General features: G+C 54.3%; 2 protein-coding genes across 2 annotated transcripts in view; both read right to left on the bottom strand.

The window, feature by feature from the left end:
* Positions 1-3,634, bottom strand: part of IP6K3 (inositol hexakisphosphate kinase 3) — a 12,585-nt gene extending 8,951 nt beyond the window's left edge. The window contains exon 1 of the mRNA XM_057385366.1: positions 3,526-3,634. Coding sequence (XP_057241349.1) covers positions 3,526-3,634 — 109 coding nt within the window. The remainder of the gene's footprint in view (positions 1-3,525) is intronic.
* A 2,707-nt stretch (positions 3,635-6,341) lies between these two features.
* On the bottom strand, positions 6,342-19,077 carry LEMD2 (LEM domain nuclear envelope protein 2). The gene is made up of 9 exons (XM_057385367.1): positions 17,632-19,077; positions 16,468-16,508; positions 15,483-15,558; positions 14,201-14,277; positions 13,477-13,556; positions 10,872-11,017; positions 9,837-9,938; positions 9,653-9,755; positions 6,342-8,390 (listed from the first exon to the last, which is right to left on the bottom strand). The coding sequence occupies exons 1-9, from the start codon at positions 19,037-19,039 to the stop codon at positions 8,240-8,242; spliced, it is 2,184 nt and encodes a 727-aa protein (XP_057241350.1). The 5' UTR covers positions 19,040-19,077; the 3' UTR covers positions 6,342-8,239.
* Positions 19,078-20,357: the final 1,280 nt, after the last annotated feature.

Below are 20,357 nucleotides of genomic sequence, written 5' to 3'. Positions count from 1 at the left end.
GGTGGGATGGGATGTGTCAGCGCCCAGGGGCTGGTAGGAGCCCCAGGCTGGCACACAGAGTTCAGGAAAAGTCCAATTCTGATCTGTTGGGGACAAAAAAGATCAAGAAGAGCTGGGAATTRAAGCAGTGGCCTTGCCAAGGTGGCAGGATCAGGGATTCCTTGGGTGGGTTATTAATACACAGCGCTGATGCTGTAAAACAGCCCCAGTTTGTCCCACAGACCGCATTAGGATGACCCCAGGCCTTCCCTTGCCCATTCCCTGCACAGCAGCAGTGTTAATAAAACCCCTACAAGTCCCCAGGCACTCCCTTGCCCTCCAACACTGTGGGTGGGGTTCRCAACAATTTCTGCACCTTCCACAGAAACCCCAGTTTGGGCCATTCCCTGTCATTTAACACCTGGACTGGTTAAACTGGGACTGTTGAACAGCTTTATCAGCTGCAGCACCAAACCCTGGGCCCTGCCAGAGGAAACTGCTCAGAGGAAACTTTTCTCCTTTAAGCATCTTTTTAATATTGTCCCATAAATCTGCAGAGGCCCCTGACTTTCTGAGAAAGGGAGAGGTCAGGAAGCAGCAGCGGGAGCATTTCTCTGCTGAGTTGACACACGCACCCAGGCGGATGGGGATGTGTCACACCAGCACCCGCAGGGTTCACACCCAGTTTTCCACCCTGCACCCAGCCACAGATCCATGCCTGATTCTGGAAATTCCTCCCGGATCCTGACAGCAATCAGAAAATCCTGGAGTGCCTCTGTGGCACATCCCCACCAGCAGCCGCTCCTCATTCCCCTCATTCCTCACAGGAACCCCTCAGATGGCTCTTGGGCATTGGGAATTGAATCCCACAGGCACCAAGGCAGACAAAAAGGAGCTGTTGCTGGTGCTGGAGCAGCCTGGCTTCTCCCCATCCAGGCATTTACACCAAAGATGGACACTCCACATCCCAAACTCACCAGGATGGGAAAAAAAAGGATTCAAATCATCATTTGAGGTGTTAARTCACAGGCCCTTTCTCCTCGTTGCTCCAGCTTCAGCACAACCTGGGGAGCTTTGCACCCAGTTTGTACCAGCAAAACCCCAGTGTGGTGGAGAATKATGCCTTTGGAGGATCCAGTTCTGCCAGGAAAGCCTCCAGGATGTGCTGCCAGGCRAGAAGCACCACCGGGGCCAGCACCATGGGACAGATGTGACCAGGGCAGCGCTGTCACCTGTCCTTGTGAGCCAGGGAAAGGCAGAGGGATGGTGGCACCTCCTGGAGGCACCGGGAGCTTCCCATCGTGGGCAGGGGCTCTGTGGGAAGGGCAGATCAGCCTTTCCTGGAGCCAACCTGAGCCAGTGACACCCARCAGATTCCCCATCCTGCAGGAAGGATCCAGAGCTCAGGATCYTTCTGGGTYCCTTCCAACTCTGAATCCTCCGTGATACTCAAATCTCCCCTTCCCCTCCTGCTGGGMTTAACCCCAAGGAAAAAACACCTGGCACAGGTGCCCGCTTTGTTTCCCACCTGCAGCAGGGGGATGGAGTGGGCTGAGGGCAGGGCAGAACCATTCCCACCTCCAAACCCACCAGCAGCTCCTTTATCCCCCTCAGGGTGGGGTTTTTCCCCTCCCATTATTCCATTCTTCGGAAAGGAATTCCTGCTCTACAATTACCTCCCCGGGAGGAACAAAGCCGGGCTCCCGAGCCGAGCGCTTTCCAGCCGGGAAGAAAAGCGGCTCCTCCGAGCCTTCCCRGGAGTTAATAAAAGCATTCAGCGTTTCGTTAAGTTGTGGCAATTTTTAAAGAGGATTTTCTGCCTCGGGAGCCGCAGGTTTGTTGTGGTTTGTTTTGTGTGGCTTTTCCCCCCTCCCTCCCATCTTAAAAAGAAGGAGAAAAGCCAAAAGCAAGCGGATTTGTYATAACACCTCTTAGGAGCAGGGAACAACATGACTTAAATCCTTTCTTACTTCTGAGACAGTCCAAGGCTGAAACTCGGCTGACACAACCCCCTGACAGCTCTGGCAACCTTGGCATTGCGAAGGGAGTTGGAGAAAAAAAAATCCACGATTTGATAAAGCTCTGAATGTTTACTCCCGAGCAAAACTCGGAGCAGGATTTGCAGGAGAAGAAGGTTCTTTTTCTGGGAGTTTCTGTTGGGAAGCAGCTCATCCATTCGGAGCAGATAAATGTTCCTGCGAACRCTGAGCTGCTCTGAGCTCCCCCTGAAACAAGACACTCGAAATAAATCACTTCCACTGGCTCAAGGTATCGCAAATGCCAGGAGATATTTACGTCACTAAAAATACACGGAATTACAGAGAAATCCGGAGCCTCYGAGCAAAACCGGGATCCGGCAGTGTTTTCCCCCCAGCTGAAGCAAAAGCAGCTCAGGTGCTGCAGGTGGAGGTGAGCCAGGAAATACTGGGGAAGGAGAATATGGAGAATATGAAATATTCCATTCTCCAGAAAAGGGATGGGGGTTTGGAAAAACCGTGGAAGGTGTCCCTGATCCCGGCAGGGCTGAAACTGAATGAGCTCTGTTCCCCAGGCAGGGCTGGATGTCAGAACAGCTGAACAGGTTGTTTATTCCCAACTCCAAACCGAGCCAGAAGGAATCAGCGAGATTAAATTCTCTCATCTTGAATGAGCACCTCCTCCATCCCATCCCAAACRAGTCTGAGGGAAATGCACAGCCAGGCTGAGCTGGGTCCTTGTGGCAGAAACACCCAGGAATATTAAAAAGCAAAATCCCTCTGAAAACAAGAGCTCCGTGCACAGGAGYGTTCTCAGTGTCACATTGTCACMGYGTCACACCTCCTGGGCACCTCCCTGCTCCCGGAGCATCGCAAAGGTGGGTTCCAGGCACTGCAGGGGCTGCGGATACTTTGCTTTGCTTCGTTAAAAGGGAAAAGAAGTGGCCGTGATCTGTGTGTGCACAGCTCCGGRTGCTGGAGCTCACCTGGAGCACAAAGTAGCGCTGCAGAGCTGGGAGACGGTGCCACCACAGGACTGGTGCCATCACAGGAGCCAGTGCCACCACAGAGCTGATGCCACCATGGACCCGGTGTCACCACAGACCTGATTCCACCATGGACCTGGTGCCACCTCAGGAGCCAGTGCCACTACAGAACTGATTCCACCATGGACCTGGTGCCACCACAGAGCTGATGCCACCATGGACCCGGTACCACCACAGGAGTCAGTGCCACCACAGACCAGATGCCACCACAGACCCAGTGCCACCACAGACACAGTGCCACCAAACTCCACAGAAAAGGACACAGGTTCCCTCACCCCCTGCCCATTTTCTGCCTTCCACAGCACTTCCCACCCCTCCACTCCCCAGCCCAACGCTTCCCAGCCATTCCATGAGCCTGATGGAGAACTGAGAGCCCCCTGCTCATGTTTGCAGCCCCAAGGTTGCTCCAGAGATTCCCACCAGCCCCAAGTGTCCCTGCTGCTCCTGTCCCAGAGCCTTCCTGATAACATCCCCCCATCTCCACAGCCGTGTCCATCCTGCCCCAAATCTGCCCCAGACCTCACCTGTGGGTGCAGGTGTCCACTCTGGGGTTCTCGGGGTGCCGCCTGTGCTGTGTTTCTCGCTGCTCCTCGCTGCAACTCCAGAGGGAGGAATGAGGGAACATTTGGGCATGGCCCGACTGCGTCGGCGCTGGCACGAGCCCGGAATGTCCAGCTGACATTCCAGCCGGGCTGTGCCAGGGAGAAACACCCCGGGTGGGACAGGGAAACGGCCTCGACTCAGGGCATGGGACGGGCGAGAGGAACCAGCCGTGCGCTCCTCATCTCTTGGGCAATCGGCTCTCCAGGAAAACAGCCGGGGATTTGTCCATCTGTTTTCCACTGAACTCCCCCCCAGCTCGGCCCCCACTGTGTTWGTCACCTCCCTGCAGTGACAGGAGAGGGATGGAGCTTCCCAGAGCTCCCAAACCACCGGGAAAACACCAGAGGGAGATGCAGGAGAGAGACACAGGGGCTGTGAGATGGGAGCAGGGYGGTGAGAGGGACTGGGGGGCACCAAATCCCTCTCTGTGTCAAAGGAAAGGTGTTGGTGGCAATGGGGGTGAGGCTGGGGATTGCCCAAAGCTGGCAGAAGGTGCTGAGTGGATCCAGAGCTCCAGCYCTGCCAACGGCCTCGTGCTGGGAAAAGACAAACGTCAGAGCTCGGGAGCCGTGTGGGGAGTGGAAAAGTCCCAGGGAGCTCCCTGCCAGGGCCACTCTGTCCCCTGCAGCCAGTCAAGGACAGCGTGTGCCCCACCAAGCCCCACTGTCCTGTCCAGCGTGTGCCAAAGGCTCATTCCAGCACCTGCATCCCGAGAAAACGGGATCTGCGTGTTTTTTAGGGGATCACAAGGCACACACAGCCCGGGCAGTRCCCAGGATAAGGAGGGGATGGTGCCCACTCACACCCCCGGTCCCCAGCAGGAAATTGAGGACTTCAACATCCCCCAGGGATGCCACAGGGGAAGTGCCAGGGAAAAAACCTCGCAGTTGGGATAAGGGTTGGTGGATGTGGGAATTCCTGCTAACTGGAGGGGAAAAACTGGGCTCAGGATGAGCACAGGGATTGAACTGATTGTGGGAGCAGAGGGTGAGATTAAAGGCAAGGATGGCAGAAAGACCCAGACTTGCAAGGCCTGGCTTCACTCTGCTTCGTGCTAGAATCTGGGCTGAGGAGAACGCTTTTTGATTGGGGGGGAGAACTATACCTTGTGTTAAAGCTGTGCTAATTAGGAGCTAATTAATGGCACAGACATATTCCCACCTTGGCCAGGGTCCCTGCTCCAAACCTTTCCCAGTTCCCACCCTGGCCAAGGTCCCCACTCCAAACTGGTCCCAGCTCAGCTCAAACAGGGGACGCTGCCAGGGGAGGTGGAGGCAGAACCTCAGGGGAGCCAGGGCTGCTCCTGGGTGACCTCAGCAGCCCCAGATTCATCCCAATATTCCCTGGGCATTCTCCTCTGTCAGAGGGGACAGCAGAGGAGGCTCTGGTGTCCCCTTGCCACCCGAGAGGACATTCCAGGGAGCTGCTGCTCTCCAGGGACTGGGGAGGGCAATGTGGGGTCAGAGTCCTCACCCCACCCTGGGTGAGATGAGCTCAAAACCAAAGGTTTCTGTGACCCACTGGGGTCTCCTTGCTGTGGAGAGCCGGTTCAGACCCCTGTGGGCTTTGCATCAGACCCCACTGACCCCACAGAAATGTTCCTACAACAGCAGGGGCTGCTGGAGAGGCCTGAGCAGGGAGAGGGGGACAACCTCACCTCGGGGGTGGTGACACAGTGAGGGTCRCTCACTGACCTCCCCAAACCCCTCCTGCAACACCTCCCTGGAGGCTGCTCCTTAAAGCTGGGTGGAATCCTGGATAAATCCCCGAGGGATGGCCCTGGATGGGGCTGTGCAGGAGGGTGGCAGCTCCAGGCAGGACGCACCGGCTGTGCCCRTCCCTGCCCGGCTCTGCTGGATCTTTCCAGGAGAACTGGCCCCGTGCCCTGACTCTGTGCCCGTCAACAAGGTGCAGCATCAGCTGTGGTGTCAGCAGCAGGAAAAACATCCCGTGGGAAGGGCTTTAAATGGAAGCAGGAAAGGAAAAGATAAAAGAGTTGGTTTCGGTTTAGAGCCCTCGCTGGGCCACGTTTGCCTCCCTGACGGGGAGGGGATGCAGCAGCTCCAGCAGAGATGTTATTTATAGAAATGCAGTTAATTATAGAAATTTATTTTGAAGCAAAGTAGGAAAGGGCCCTCAGCAGCTTTGGCTGGCAGCAGGGGCTGGGAGGGGAGCAGGGCAGGGAGTGCAGGATCCGTTGTTCCCAGGAAAACCAGGGGTACCAGCAGAATGGCCAGTCCAGTCCAGCATGGAAAGGGTCTGCTCTGGCCTGGGGACAGGACATGGAAGAGGGGACACTGGGAGGGACACTGGGGGGGGCAACTGTCACAGCCACCACCAGGGAACAAACAGCCCCTGGCACATGGAATTACTCTGAGCAGCCCCATTTCCCAATCTCGAAGGGATTCCAGCTGTCACTGAGCAACCTCATCTGGGGACTGGCCGAGCAGACCCAGCCTTGCATTGATCTCCTTTTGTTCCCAAACAGCAGCAGCTGCAGCCAGAGAGGAGGCAGCTCCTGCTGGTCASAGTCACAGAACCACCCCCTTCCTGTGCCACTGGAAATCCCCTTTGTCACCCAGACCCACAGGATGAGATGAATCAAACCAAACCTGAGTCACCCCTTCCCACAGAAGTCACGCACTGCTGAGTCTGGAACCACTCCCAAGGACTCTGAAGAAGCTGGAACTCAGCCTGATCCAAGCAAAAGCACTCAGGACAGTCTGTGATTTCTCAGTATAAATAAAGGGAGTAAATAATGGGTAATAAATTTATTTTTGATATTGATTTTTTTTTTACAGAGCTAAATGGAACATAGAAACAGCACCAAGCCATTGAAGTTTGTTCTACAAAACCAGGTTTAATACAAAAGGATGACAGCAATGCCTGACTCTGCGCTTCTGGACGGTTAAAAAAGCTCACCCAAACCCCACCACGAATTTAAAAAGGTTTAAGAACAGAGGCACCGGTGTTTGAGAGAATTTCTCTGGCAGCAGTGATGATCTTGAYATATTTTGGAAGAATCAAGRTTGYCCTTATTCCCTATTTATTGCAGGGYAAGGGGCTGGTCCTTGCCTTGCAGAGCTGTTGAGTCTCCTGCCCAAACACCCACACCCAAAAAATCTGGGGTAAGAGCCACCTCCACGCAGGACATTCCCAATTTCATGGGAAAGATCTCCTCGTTTTGCTCCTGGARAGCTCTGCTCCATCCATGCAGAGTCTCCATGCTCCCCACGTGGGCAGAGATGCAGACTCTGCCAGGTGAGCAAGGACTGGCACAGGGGACACACCCAGAGTRGCATCACCCGTGCCCTGAGCCAGCCCAGAGCCTGGGACTGGAGCAATCYGTGCATCCAACCCCAGGGTATCCTCAGGGACAGCCACATCCCCGGGCTGCAGGGCTCAAAGCACTGCTGGCTGCACTCTGCAGCTTCTCCTGGATGGATTTGGGTCCTGCAGCCTCCCCAGGAGCTGCTGCAGAGCCCTGGAAGAGCAGAGCAGAGCAGAGCAGAGCAGAGCAGAGCAGAGCAGAGCAGAGCAGAGCAGAGCAGCAGCTCCTCTGCCCAGCCTCAACTGCCACACCCTGGTGCCATTTCCTGGGAAACAAACGTTTCTTCGCCAGACAGAAACAGAAGCTGAAGTAACCAAGTGATTACAGACACAAGATAACGATGCAGCAGGGCTGGGATGGACCCAGGCTGCTCCTGGGACCCGTGGGGACTGCAGGAACAGCGACAATCCCAGTGCTGGCACATCCCTGCTCTGACACAAACACAGACACCGCAGCTGCCCAGCTCAAACATGAAATTCAGCCCTCAGAGCCCTCCCAAAGCTGCTCTTGAAGAGCCACGGAGCAATCCTGTGGCTGGAGCCAAAGGAAAGCCTCTTTAGAAGCTTCCTATATCCTTTATTTTCCACCCAAATCCCCCCCGCCCCACCCTAAAATAATAAAGCACACAGACTGCAGACTTAAAGTGTAACAGGGTCACCAACTCTCCTCCACCACCCGCAGCCCAGCCCACCAAGGCACCTCAGGCTCCCTCCCTCTCTCCAGGCCCACCTTCACCCAATTTCTCCCTCCCTCCCCAATTYTGGATGGATGAAGCCAACACAGAACATTTTCCTCGCTGGGAAGCAGCGTTTCCTCACTGCCTCAGCACTGATCAAAACAAACGCTGACAAAGACACGCCTGAACTGCCACCCTAATGTTTCCATGGGAAATGTCATTTTTCAGCACATTCCCTGATGGACTCTGCCACCAGTTGACCTTTGCAGATTTGAGGTCCAATTTTGCACCTCCCAGGCTCAGGCAGAGCCCCCCAGCCCTCGGGAGGGGCGTGCATTTATTCTTTGCAGGTTGTTGTTTGCCTGCCACGGGAGCCAGGTCTCTGTGGAAGGCTCGCTTTGGTGCAATTCCAKCTTCCCACCAGCTCAAGCCCACCTTCCTTCCAAGCCATTATTGCCCTGAATGTGAGTGTTTTGAAAGAGTTTCAGCCAGGAGAGYGAACGGAGCCGTGCAACCCCCAACCCTCGGGCCAGGCCCTGCTGCTCCCACCACCACCGAGGGGGCCTGAGCCTTGCCGAGGGTCCAGATCCACATCCAAAATCCACGGCTGCTCCGCTCCTGCTGCCCCTCAGTGCTCCGAGTCCGACAGGTACGAGGGCTGAGTCCATCTCCACACCAGCATGTCCTCCCCCGCCACCCTGTGGGATTCTGTCTGGATCCGGGACTCGTTGGARGCCAGGAAATCCACGGCTCTCTCCCAAACCCGCTTCATCTTTTTTCTGCAAGGAACAGCGAGAAAATAAATGAGAATCTCCAGCTTGTTGTGCTTCCCTGCCTGCAGTGACTGTGCCTGTGGATCTGGCTGCCTCCTGCTCTCTGTGTAGGCAGAAAAGGGCAGCAAACAAACCCTGGTTTAGRGATTTCAGACCAGGGCATGGCCACACAAATCCTGCCGGGGGGGAAGATGAGAGGCTCTRTCAGTGCCCTGAATTTCTGCCTCAATTTGTGCTGCAAAGGGACTGGCTGAGCAAATAGCCCTTTCCCATCCTGCACAAACAGATCTCAGCCAGGAGGACACACTGATGTTCACCCCAGCTTTGGATCCAGCAATTCTGAGCATCTCCCACCCAGGGCTGGGTCAAACAGCTGCAGCCATCCCTTGCAGGAGGAGTCTGATACAGAGTGAGGGTGTTTAACCCTTCACAGCAGAACAAAGCAGCTCCATTGAACCAAAATTAAATTCTTTTTCAAAAGAAATTATCCCTGCAGAGATGGAGCAAAGCAGGATCCAGCCCTTCAGCCCCACCACCCTCGACCACAATTCCTGTCTGAGAAAGCACCAAACCCAACCCGAGAAAGCACCAAACCCAACCCGAGAAAGCACCAAACCCAACCCGAGAAAGCACCAAACCCAACCCGAGAAAGCACCAAACCCAGCCTGAGAAAGGACCAAACCCAGCCTGAGAAAGGACCAAACTCAATGTGAGGAAGCACCAGGAAGCATCAAACCCAACCTGAGGAAGCACCAAACCAAATCATCTCACCCCAGCGCCCTTCCCAGCTGCCCAGCTCAAGCTGGAACCTTTCCAGGCACACATTTCTCAAGAGCCCCAATATCCTGCTCAGCTCATGGGAATTGTTCTGAAGAGCTCAGCACTGCCTGGAGAGCCAGGCAGGATGGCTGGGAAAGGGGACAGCAGCAGACAACACCCACCAGGTGAAGCACAGGAGATCTGATGCTCCATGTGCAAGCAAATCAAACCCAGGCAGTGCTGGAGAGAACAAGGACAGCCCACCTGGGGCACTACACAGTGACAGCAAAGCTGGGACACTGCAGTGACAGCACATCTGGGACACTGCACCAAGTGCCAGCCCTGGGATTCCCACACTGATCTGCACTAGGTGCTGGCACAGCCTGAGCTGTATCCAATTCTTTCCCAACCCAAAGGCTCCAGGCTCTTCCCACAGTGCAGCTCCAGGGATGCATTTTGGATCCCATCCTGCTGCTTCCAGCCCTCCTGAGTGCCCAGAGCCAGCTCACCTGCTCTGGGGAGGGATCAGGCTGTCYCGGACGTGGAAGATGCCAACGTAGGGGTAACGCTCCAGATTCCGCTCCCATTCCTTGTAGTGGTCCTGGACAACAGCTGGGGGACAGGAGGACMCAAAAGTGAGGGCTCAGCCCTGCAGGGAGCAGAGCAGGGCTCCCTGGACCCCCCAGCTCTTACCTATGATCTTCTTCACCATTTCATACATGGCTTGCTCCTCCTCCTCCATCTTCCGCCAGCGGTACCGGAGGAAGAGCAGGATGCCCCAAAGGGTTATCAGACCTAGSAGAGTGAAAACAAAGGGAATTCAGGAACTGACAGCTGGGCAAGTGCTGGATGCAGGTTTAGTTCTGACACTAAACACGCCCAGTGACCCAGGCCTGCTTRGAAATGAATTCAGGGGATTCCATTTGTTCCCCTGCACCCCAAAAGCTCTTGGTGCTGCCCCAGATGAGGTGGTTGGAACGCCCCAGCGTGGAGTTGCCCCCTCAAAAGAAACCTCAGCACAGCTACAGGACCCCAGSTGTCCAAATCCCAGAAGAGGCTTTGCCAGAGGCCTCCCCCACAAGGATCACTCTGAAGATTGTCAGGTTTCACTGCTCCACGGAGAGCTGCTGGATAAGGAAATAAAGCCTGGGGCTCCAGCAGCAGCCCAAAATGCAGGAGATCTRTATGGAAGGTTTAGCACTGACAATGCCCCCAGTAGGACTTCAGTGTCTGCAATAAACACAACTGTCCCCTGTCACCCCTCCGTGTCAGGCTGGATTAGAAACTCCTGCAGTCACACAGCTCTCGTTATCACCTCGCTGGGTAAAACCCCTGTCTCAGCTGAGGCATGACAGACTATTCCAATAAAACCTCCAACCCTGAAATGCTACAAGTCATTATTAAAGAGGCTGGTGGAGGACTTGGGAGCTTAGAGCAAGAAAAAAAAAGAAAAACCGACTCCTTTAGGTAAGTTAACACACTTAGTTTGCAGCCCATAATAATGGGCACTTGAGGAATACCCAGAGAGCTCATCAGCTGCCTGATTTAAAGGAACTTTTAAGCACTCACAGCACAAGAGGAGGGCTGTGGGTCTCCTGTGCCGCCAGAACAAAGGTTAATTAGACATTAACTCATCAGTAGATTCATTTCCCCTCTGTCAGGCATTTCCTCTGGCTGAGGAATGTGTGATCACAGGGGCTCATCGCTGCAGCCCYGAGAGCCACTTACTCCAGAAGAACAGGAACAGGTTCATGATGGCTGTGACCACGGCCCGGCGGAAGCGGCAGCCCAGCCCCATCTGGGGGTGGGCAGATTCCAGGCAGAACACTTCCTCCACGCTGGAAACCAGCTCTGACAGGTCCTTGCCTTTCAACCTGGTGGGAAGAGGCAAAAAAACTCACTGAAGAGAGCAGGCTCCAACTGCAGTCTTTAATCAAGAGCGGGAGAACAACAGGCTGCRGATGCAGCAGCTCCTGCAGGAAATGCCCCCATATCCAGGCACAGCCTCCTGCCAGAATTTTGGGACTRGCTGCTTAGGCAGGGATGGATGTGGCTTCAGGAAGGCAGCGGGGCTGCAACTCCCACTGGCACAGTGTAGTGTCCCTGAGCAGCCTCTCTGACAGCCTCTCTCAGCGTGCTCAAGATTAAACTCCAAATTGGATTCCCACCTCCCAGCACAGAGATGGAAACGTTCCCTGAGTCAGTCAGAGTCACTGCTCAGCCCCAGCAGTGAGGGCTGGGGGACCCAGACTGGGACAGGGACAGCTCAGAGAGTGACAGAGCATCAGCACAGAGCCCTGCAGAGCCCTCATCCCTCCACCTGCAGCCACTGCTGCTCCCAAACCCCGGCTCACTCTGCACTGAGCCATTCCCAAAGCTCACGGGCAGCGAGAGATCCAAGGACAGCCACCAGATACAAAGCAGCTGAACCAAAAGGGATTTTATTTTTTTTAAGTTCCTAATTCTGCCTGCACTGAACAGCCCATTAGACAAAGAGGTTTGCTCAATTTCCCGGTGCTCAGCTCACGAGCTGCTGACAGCTCGACCTCGCCTCTGGATCCTGCAGGAGCTGCACACACACAGTGGTTTCCCACCCCCTTGTCTTATTTACAACCCAAATTCCMCGGAAATATTTAAAACATGCAGCAGAATCACCCAGTGCAAAGCTCATTTTCACTCCTGCCTCTCAGACTAGCAACGAAAAAATAATCCCATGTAGCTAAAAATGCCAGGGGCAGGGTTTTGGGGATGCTGCCACGCCGGCTCCRGGGAAGCAGAGCTGTTTGGGGACCAGCCAGCAGAGCTGCTAATTAAGAAAATAAAAAGTGGGAGGATATTGTATCCCACGGCTTCTGACTTAAAAAGCGCTGGAGTAGAAAAATACAAAATTTGAAAACTGGTTCCCAGCCCACCTACAAACCCAGCCCTGCCCTTAAGAAAACCGTGGCCCGTCCTGGGAATTTGCACACCCCAGCAATCAAAGCAGCAGACACTGTCTGATCCGTGGATCACAGCAGCAGCTGCAGGAATATTTAAGAGCAAATGGAGCAGTGGGAATTCCTACAAGCCTTGCCCACCAACCCCAGCACCACGACTGCTGCAATTCACTTAATCAGAGACACATTTAGCAGCGTGAAAACGCAAACAACTGTTAAGATTTTGGAGTTAGCGCAGACTGGAGGCAGCCCACGCTTCCCAGAGGAAAGTGAAGATGGCTGATGACTCTGGGTAACACTCTTTCCTCGTGTTGTGGGCTGGATGTTGTGATTTTTCCCTGAAAACTCAGTATTGCTGTTCTTTCTCGTGGGTGGAGTTTGAGAAATGCCCCTTCAGTGACCCAGCAGCACCCAGAGTCAGTCAGCCCACCCACTCAGGAGGAATTTCTGCATGAAAAGGGTGGTCAGGCACGAGTCAGTCAGTCCATCCACTCAGGAGGAATTTCTGCATGAAAAGGGTGGTCAGGCACCAGAAGGGGCTGCCCAGGGAGGTGGTGGGGGTCCCATCCCTGCAAATTTCCAGCTGGATGTGGCACTGAGTGCTGGACTTGGTGATCCTGRAGGGATTTTCCAGCCTCAGTAATTCTGGGATTTAGGGTGTCTCTGCTAGAAACATAACTGACCCTAAAAGTATCATTCAACATCCCTTTCCCTCTCCTCCTCCTCAGGACATCACCCACYGCACACAGGRCTTTGCTGGCCCATGAARCCTTGGGTCCAAGGATGCAGCCCTRCAAAAGCACTGGAGAGAAGTTATCCTGGRAAAAGTGGCCATGTGGGCAAGTTCAAGAGCTGCAAGCACAGGACAGCAGGGCCACCTCACAGGAGGAGCAACACAACCACTGCAGCCACCAACAGCCCTGAACTCCCACCTCATCTGCAACACATCCCTGGGCACGGTGTCCCACAGCCAGGGCTGRGAATCAGACTCCTGCAGGGAGCTCAGTTCCCATTTGCTGCAGGGCTGTAYTTTTCCTTTGGAAGTTTGCCCAGCAAGCTCTGCCACAGCCAATTSCAGCCTGTCTGCTGAAGCCTAAAGAGCTCCGGGAGCTAAAGGGCACCCCTGACCCTGTCAAATTCCACCCAGATCCCCAACTTTGACACAGTGGGCTYCTGTTTACTGAATTCCCAGATCCTTGTTGCTGTACAGTATCAGCAGATCTCTAACTTTGACACAGTGGGCTCCTGTTCACCAAACTCCCAAATCCTTGTTGCCATATAGTATCAGCAGATCCCCAACTTTGACACAGTGGGCTTCTGTTTACTGAATTCCCAAATCCKTGTTGCTGTACAGTATCACCAGATCCCTAAAATTGACACAGTGGGTCCCTGCTTACCGAATTCCCAAATCCTTGTTGCTGTTCAGTATCCAGTGCAGGGCAGCTTCAAACTTCTGTGAAGAACTGCCAGTTACATTCTGTGCAAAGGAAGCCATAAGAAGATTAGCCCTCCATTCATTTAAAATACTGACCAACRTGATTTCATTACAGCACTGGGAGAATTCATTCCACAGGGTCCRTCCCCAGGTTCATTCTTATCAGGATTCTGCAAACTGGAGGGAGGAGAACTAAGCCTGAAGGTCTGCCTGGCCTAAAGTCTTCTGACTGGGGAGATGATGCATGAAGCACTGTGTGAAATAACACCATCCCAGACTGTTAGAGCTAACCACTAAATACAACATAATCTTACTGACAGTTTACCAGGAAAGAAATGGAATGCTGGATCAGAGCAGTCTGTCTCCTGACACTCTGCAGAAGAGAAAAATCTTTCTTCTGCCCAGCCCTCAATCCAGGGAAATTTCTGGTTTCACAAGACTGATGGCTCCAGTGAAACAACAAACCATTAAGATTTACAGGGGGTGAATCAGAGATGGAGRAGAAAATGATTTTCAGCAGAACTGCTGAGAACAGGACTGGCCAAAGGGGAAGTGAGAGATATGGGAGAGAATCAAAGCAGGATGAGGAAGTAAAATGGACGGTGAATTGTTTTAGTGTCTATTATTTATTGCCATATAAGAGACWAAGCACTGAGTTATAACAAAGCTGCTCAGAGCCCACTCACCAGCACGTGATCCTTCGCCTCACTAACCCAAATGCATTTGCTCTTTAGGTTCTCAGGGTTCCCACATTCAAAATTACCTGGTAAACAAAAGTCAAACAGAAAAATCATGCTTGTAAAAAAGCCCTTGAACAGCTCAGAACTCTTGGCTCTGAATGCACACCAAGAAATGCTCTCCTTTCCAATCAGCCCTGAGCAAAATGATTCCAGGGTGAGATTTATATTGCAGGCAGATCAGATTATGACTATTAATAAAATGCTCAGCCACTGCATGGAGGTTGGATAAGGGCAATCAAACCTCACACTTCAGAGCTGCTGCTGCATAAGGGCAATCAAACCTGACACTTCAGAGCTGCTGAGCACACAATGAGRGGGAAAGTATTGTTTCTGCCCCTTGCAGGGCACAAAAATCACAGCTGTGCCCTGGTGCTACCAGGTATCAGGTGAGGAGTTAATGATCGGTGTTCAAGACACCCCCAAGGAGCTGAAATCACAGCTCMGCCTCTAACCCAGGCAGAGAAATGCTGGCAAGGCACTAAATCCTCTCAATCTTGCCTCACCGAGTTGACTAAACAAATGTGCTAAGTAAATCTGGTGGAAATCCAAAGTCAGATTTGAAAAGATTTAGGGAATTSTGTGCAGCTTCAGTATCCAAAGGTTTCTGCCTGTCTGAAACACAGCAAACAGAACAGAAACCCTTTCACTGATCACCACTGCTGTCAATCCTGCTGAACAAGGCCCTGCTCATACACTGGATTTCTAGCAGCCTCCTCCATCCCAGAATACCAGTGATGGGCTGGATTTACTCCTAGAGCAGGGTCTGTGTGGGGTCAGCTCCTCAGCTCAGCAAGTCTGTCCTACTCTGGTGAGAAAGCAGAGAGGCACTCACACATCTGCTGCCACATTTCAGGAGAAATGACAATTTAAATCAATTTATTTCTAAGAACACACCAATTTACACTCACTGGCTCCACCTTGAAGGTTATTTCAAGCTGCTGGTAGAGAAGAATCACAAATCCAACCAGTCCTACCTCAAATTCCCAATACACCAAGTACAAACAAGGCCCACTCACCAGGGCAGGGCAATAGGAGTGCATCAGCCAAGCACCACTCAGAATAAAAATAAACCCATCTTTCCCTGTTTTCATATTCCCTGCCCACCTCAGAGCTCCTCAAAAGGAAATGCCTGTTCCATAAACCACTCCAGAGTGGGACAGAAGCGAGCAGGAGCTGGGAGAGGCAGCTCCTGCAGGCTCAGCAGGGGTGGGCACACCCTGGCACTCACCTGCCTGCACGGACAGGTAATTGTAGAGCTCGTGCAGCACAGCCATGGTCACATCCTTCTGCTTGGCCTGGCAGAACTGCAGGGCACAGACAGGGACACAGGGACACAGAGACAGGGACACATCATCAGTGGTGTGGGGACAGTGGAACTGCAGCTCCAGGCACCAGACAGAACCAGAGCACCCGAGTTTGGCTCAGTCCTGCACCACCAGCTCCAACCAAACCACCTAAGCAAAGGAACCTTCCAGGCACAAGTGACCCCATGCAGCCTCTGGAAGTCCCTGCCCAGTGGAACTGGGTGAGTTTTAAGGTCCTTTCCAGCCCAAACCAGTTTGGGATTGTGGGATTCTATAAAGTGTAACACACAGCCTGCAGCACCAGCCTCAGACCCACCATGGATGGATGGAACCACCACCTCCAGAACATTCCTGCACATCAGAACYCAGAATCCAACATGAAACCTTCTCCCTCCTAATCATGGAATGTTTGGGTTGGAAAAGACCTTAAATATCACCCACKTCCACTCCCCACACCTTYCCCYATCCCAGGCTGCTCCAAGCCCTGCCCAACCTGGCCTTGGGCACTTCCAGGAATGGGGCAGCCCCAGCTTTTCCAAAAATCCACCCYCACAGAGGGAGCATGGCTGTGCAGACACTCCATGGAGGAATTGAGGGAATTAGCTGGATTAAACCCTGTACTGTTAAAGCTGAAAACAGCTTTATTGGAAACTGATACCATTGCTGGTACAACTGTTAAAAGAAATTGATTCACATAATTGGGAATTTAAATTTTTATCTTTYAGAGTCTCATACACACTCCTAACTTAATCTGGCCCATTAATTCCAACTCATCAAGTTCCAGTTTTTCTGTAAAACGATAGAACTAATCATTTTACAGTGATCCTGCTACGGGTGGAATAGAATACCTGGAATAATCACTGTTCTGTGAGAGCTCACAAGACTGAAGATAAATAAATAAATGCATACCTCGTCCGTGCCTTTGTCACAATCCACAGGCAAGAGATTAACTAGGAGAGAGAAGAGGGTGAGTTAGCTGGCTGCAAACAAGAGCTTTGATCATGAAAATAATTATCTTTTTAAAAGCAGGCTCGACTTAAAGCCTGATTCTGCTATTGTTAATCTCCCTGGATGCAAACAGCCCCTCCAGGAGCTGCTTTGGGARGAAAACCACACAAATGATGCAGAGGATGAATGAATTCAGCTGGGGCTGGAGGTTTAACAGCTCCTGTTTGAGRAGATGCCTCACACTGACCTTTCCACTCCAGAGCTGCCTCTTGCTGCCCACCAGGGTCACCAGAAATGTYCCAGCACAGCCAGGGAGGGAAACGAACCCTCCTGGAGGGCTCTGGGTTTGAACAGCTCCCTGCACCTGCAGCAGCTCCCAGAGCTCTGTTCTGCCCCAGGGCCAGCACAATCCACACCTGGGCAAGAGTCCTGCCTCCAGAATTCCTGTCACAGCTGCAATCCAGTGACRCTGGGCAGCTTTATCCTGCTTTTGGGAATGCAGCAGCTTTCCCAGCCCAGAAGAGCATGAACAGCCACAGGCAAAGTGTGCTTAAATCATGACCAGCACCTTCCAAAAACAGCCCCCAAGCAAACCCTTCTTCCTTCAGCTCAAGGCCTGAAATAGCCCCATTTCCAGCTGTTCCAGCTGGGGAACTCTGCTTTAAAACCCAGCTGCTGAGAAAGCCCCTTTTCACTCCTCATGGAAGCTCAGAAGTGCTGAATTGATCCACTGCACTTCCCCCCRGCTGGGAAGGGCTGTGCTGGCAGAGAGAACATCAAAAACACACCCCAGGTACTACACAGACATTGTGTCACACCATAAAATCCATCCTTGGCCCAGCAGGCATCCATAAAATCCATCCTTGGCCTAGGAATGGCTCTCCACATAAACCCTACGGTTTGGAGGGACTGAAGGCCAAACTCATTTGGAAAAAGCAGACACTCGATTTGCTTCCCATGACTAACAAGGTGTCCCRTGGGAAAGGGGAGATGGGAAGAGGGACAGAGAGAGAGATGTCAGGTTATGGCAACGAGGAGGACAAATGGGATGGGGATGGAAGCAATAAAGGGAAAGCAGAAAGGTGAGGAATAAAGTTTAAATCAGAATTAAACCAGTGCACGTACAGCTCTCCTCTCTCCTGTCCAGCCAGCCTGACCCGACCATCTTCACCACGAGGATGCCCAGAAAAATCAGGAGCAGCACCAAACTGGCGAAGCAGAGGAACTGGGACAGGTAATACTCCAGGCCTTTCCCCTTTCCATCCTGCTGCTGCCTCGGGGCTGAGCGCAGCAGGGCCGTGCGTGGGGTCACTCCGTGCCCTCCATCGCTGGCCGCTCGCCACGGGAAGCGCCGGATCAGCCCCCCAGCCCGGCTGCTCGTATCCCTCTCTGCCTCCTTCCCAACGCTGGAAGCCAGGTCCTCCTTCCCTCTCCTGAACAGGCTGCTGAACCTCCCGGGAGCCGCCGAGGWGCCCCACTGGGTGCTGGGGGTCACCTCGCTCTCCCGTCTCCACCAGCTGTTGGAGTGTCCCTTCCTCTCCCCYGCTGTGTCCCAAGCAGCCCGGGAGCTCTGCGCCCCAATTCCCCCTCCTGATGTCCCCCAATGGCTCCTGGATGTCTCCTCACTGGGAAGGGGTTTGGAGCCTGCTGAGGAGCCCCAGTAAGGCGTGGAGCTCAGCCCCCCAACCCCATCTGACCCCAAGCCAACCCGGCTGCCGAGCCCCCCGCTCCTCTCTGCTGATGGGCTCCACTGGGATGCRGAGTTTGATCCCCGAAACCTGTCCAGGGTTGGTCTCAGACCGCTGCTGAGCCCCCCACTCCTCTCTGAGGCRCCCCACTGCAGTGAGGAGCCCCGAAATCCATCCAGGGTCCCCCCCAGCCCGTGGCTGAGCCCCCGGCCGCTCTCTGCGTTTGTCTCCCAGTGGGACGCGGAGCTCAGCCCGCCGGCCCTGTCCCCGCCAAGCCCCCCGCTCCTCTCTATGGACGTGTCCCACTGCGRGGAGGAGTTGAACGCCCCGTGCCCAGCCAGGGATGTCCCCAGCCCACCCCCACCTCTCTCCACAGTGGTGCTCCATTGCTCCGAGGGGCTCAGCCTCCCGAGGCTGTCCCGGGACAGGCCACCCTCAGCCCTGACACCTCCGCCCCGGCCCGGCGGGGACCCCCGCGGGTCCCCCCAAGCCTGCCCGCCGCTCTCCGCCGACGTCCGCCAGCGGGACGCGGGCTGCCTCCCCCCTTCCTCCTCCTCTTCCTCCTCCTCCTCCTCTTCCTCCTCCTCACTCTCACGGGCGGCCCCGCCGGAGCCGCGGGTGAAGCCGGAGCGCTGCCGCGAGGGCGAGGCCTGGCGCGGCCCTGCGGAGGAGCGGCCCGGGCTGGGCGGCGCGGTGCGGCCGCTGCGCCGGGCCGCCGCCACCTCGGCGCGCAGGCAGCCCAGCTTCTTGATGTAGACCTTGCGGGTGGTGGCGGTGATGGGCCCCGGGCGGTAGCCGAGCGCCAGCAGCTCCTTGCGGAGCTCCGCGTCCGTCAGCTCCGCCATGGCCGCGCCAGGCCCCGCCGGAAGCGCCCCGCGGGCGGGAAGCGCCGCCGCCATCTTGGGAGGGGCCCGGCGCACCCCTGGCGCCGCCATGTTGGGAAGGGCGCGGGCCGTGTGGGGAAAGGGCGCGGGGGCGGGCGCCATGTTGAGAAGGTCAGGGGAGGTGAGGGCTCCCCGTCCCGCCGTGTCCTGAGGGGTCAGCGGGGAGCGGGGGCTGCTGCGCCCTCAGGACAGGGGAAAAGGGGGAGAAATGGAGAAAGCAAAAGCTGAAAGCTGCCTCAGCTTTCAGGTGTCGATGATGGGTTGTTCCCCATTGCTGGCTGGGGCTGCTCCTCGAGCAGCTCCTGCCTGACTCACCCCGATTTTCTCACACTTTTAGGGCCATTCTCCCAAAAACGTCCCTTTCCCAGCCACCTCCCACCCCCACACACGTTTCCCTCATCGCTGCCCTGTTGCTGAGCTCTGCCAAAACCTCAGGCAGGACCAGGAGCCAGATCCACGAAATATTTCCCAGGAAGGGGAGTCCATGCACACCCCACACCTAAAACAGCAAACCCAAGCACTGACTTGTAAATTTATTTTGGCACGGTCGTGATGAACAGTAATTGCTTTTTCCTGCCGCCACCACTAAAGAAAGTGATGAAAGCGGCTGAAATACGGCGGCGTAATGTTGGAATTTAATTAAAGGTAATGGAGCAGCGGTGCTGAAGGTGCTGAGGGCTGGCTGCGTGTCACGGGTTTGGTGATGGATGTGTGACACCAGGGTTGGGGACACGCCATGGTCCCTCAGAAATGGCACCTGTGGGGAGAGGGAGGCTCTGAGGGAGTCATTGAGGCTCAAAGAGCTGAGCTGTGCCTTCCCAAAATAAATCACAGGATGCCAGAGTCATTGAGGCTGGAAAAGTCTTTCTGGACCATTGAATCCAACCTGTGGCCAATCCCTGCTTTGTCCCCAGCCCAGAGCACTRAGTGCCACRTCCAGGTGTTCCTTGGACACCTCCAGGGATGGAGACTCCAAACCTCCCTCAGCAGCCCCTTCTAATGTTTAACAACACTTTCCATGAAGAAATTCCTCCTGATGTCCAACCTGGCCCTCCCCTAGCACAAGTTGAGGACACATTGTCTTGTCACTAATACTTTCCAGAACTCTTTCTTATCGGGTCCCCAAAGCTCACCTCACGCTTCCCAATTCATCCAAGGAAGCAGCAACAAGATGCTGCGATTTTTTCGTCTGGTTGGCAGCAGCAAATACCTCCTCAGGAGAGGCCAGGGAGCCCATTAAAGAGCAAACTCAGCTGYGCTGGGAAGTGTGAACGTGCTA

Source organism: Malurus melanocephalus, unplaced genomic scaffold (assembly GCF_030028575.1).
Source record: "Malurus melanocephalus ecotype Western Australia unplaced genomic scaffold, MMel_1.1 scaffold_818, whole genome shotgun sequence".
NCBI lineage: Eukaryota > Metazoa > Chordata > Aves > Passeriformes > Maluridae > Malurus > Malurus melanocephalus.
Note: the sequence above shows the minus strand (reverse complement) of the source record. Positions and strands in the feature narration are given on the sequence as shown.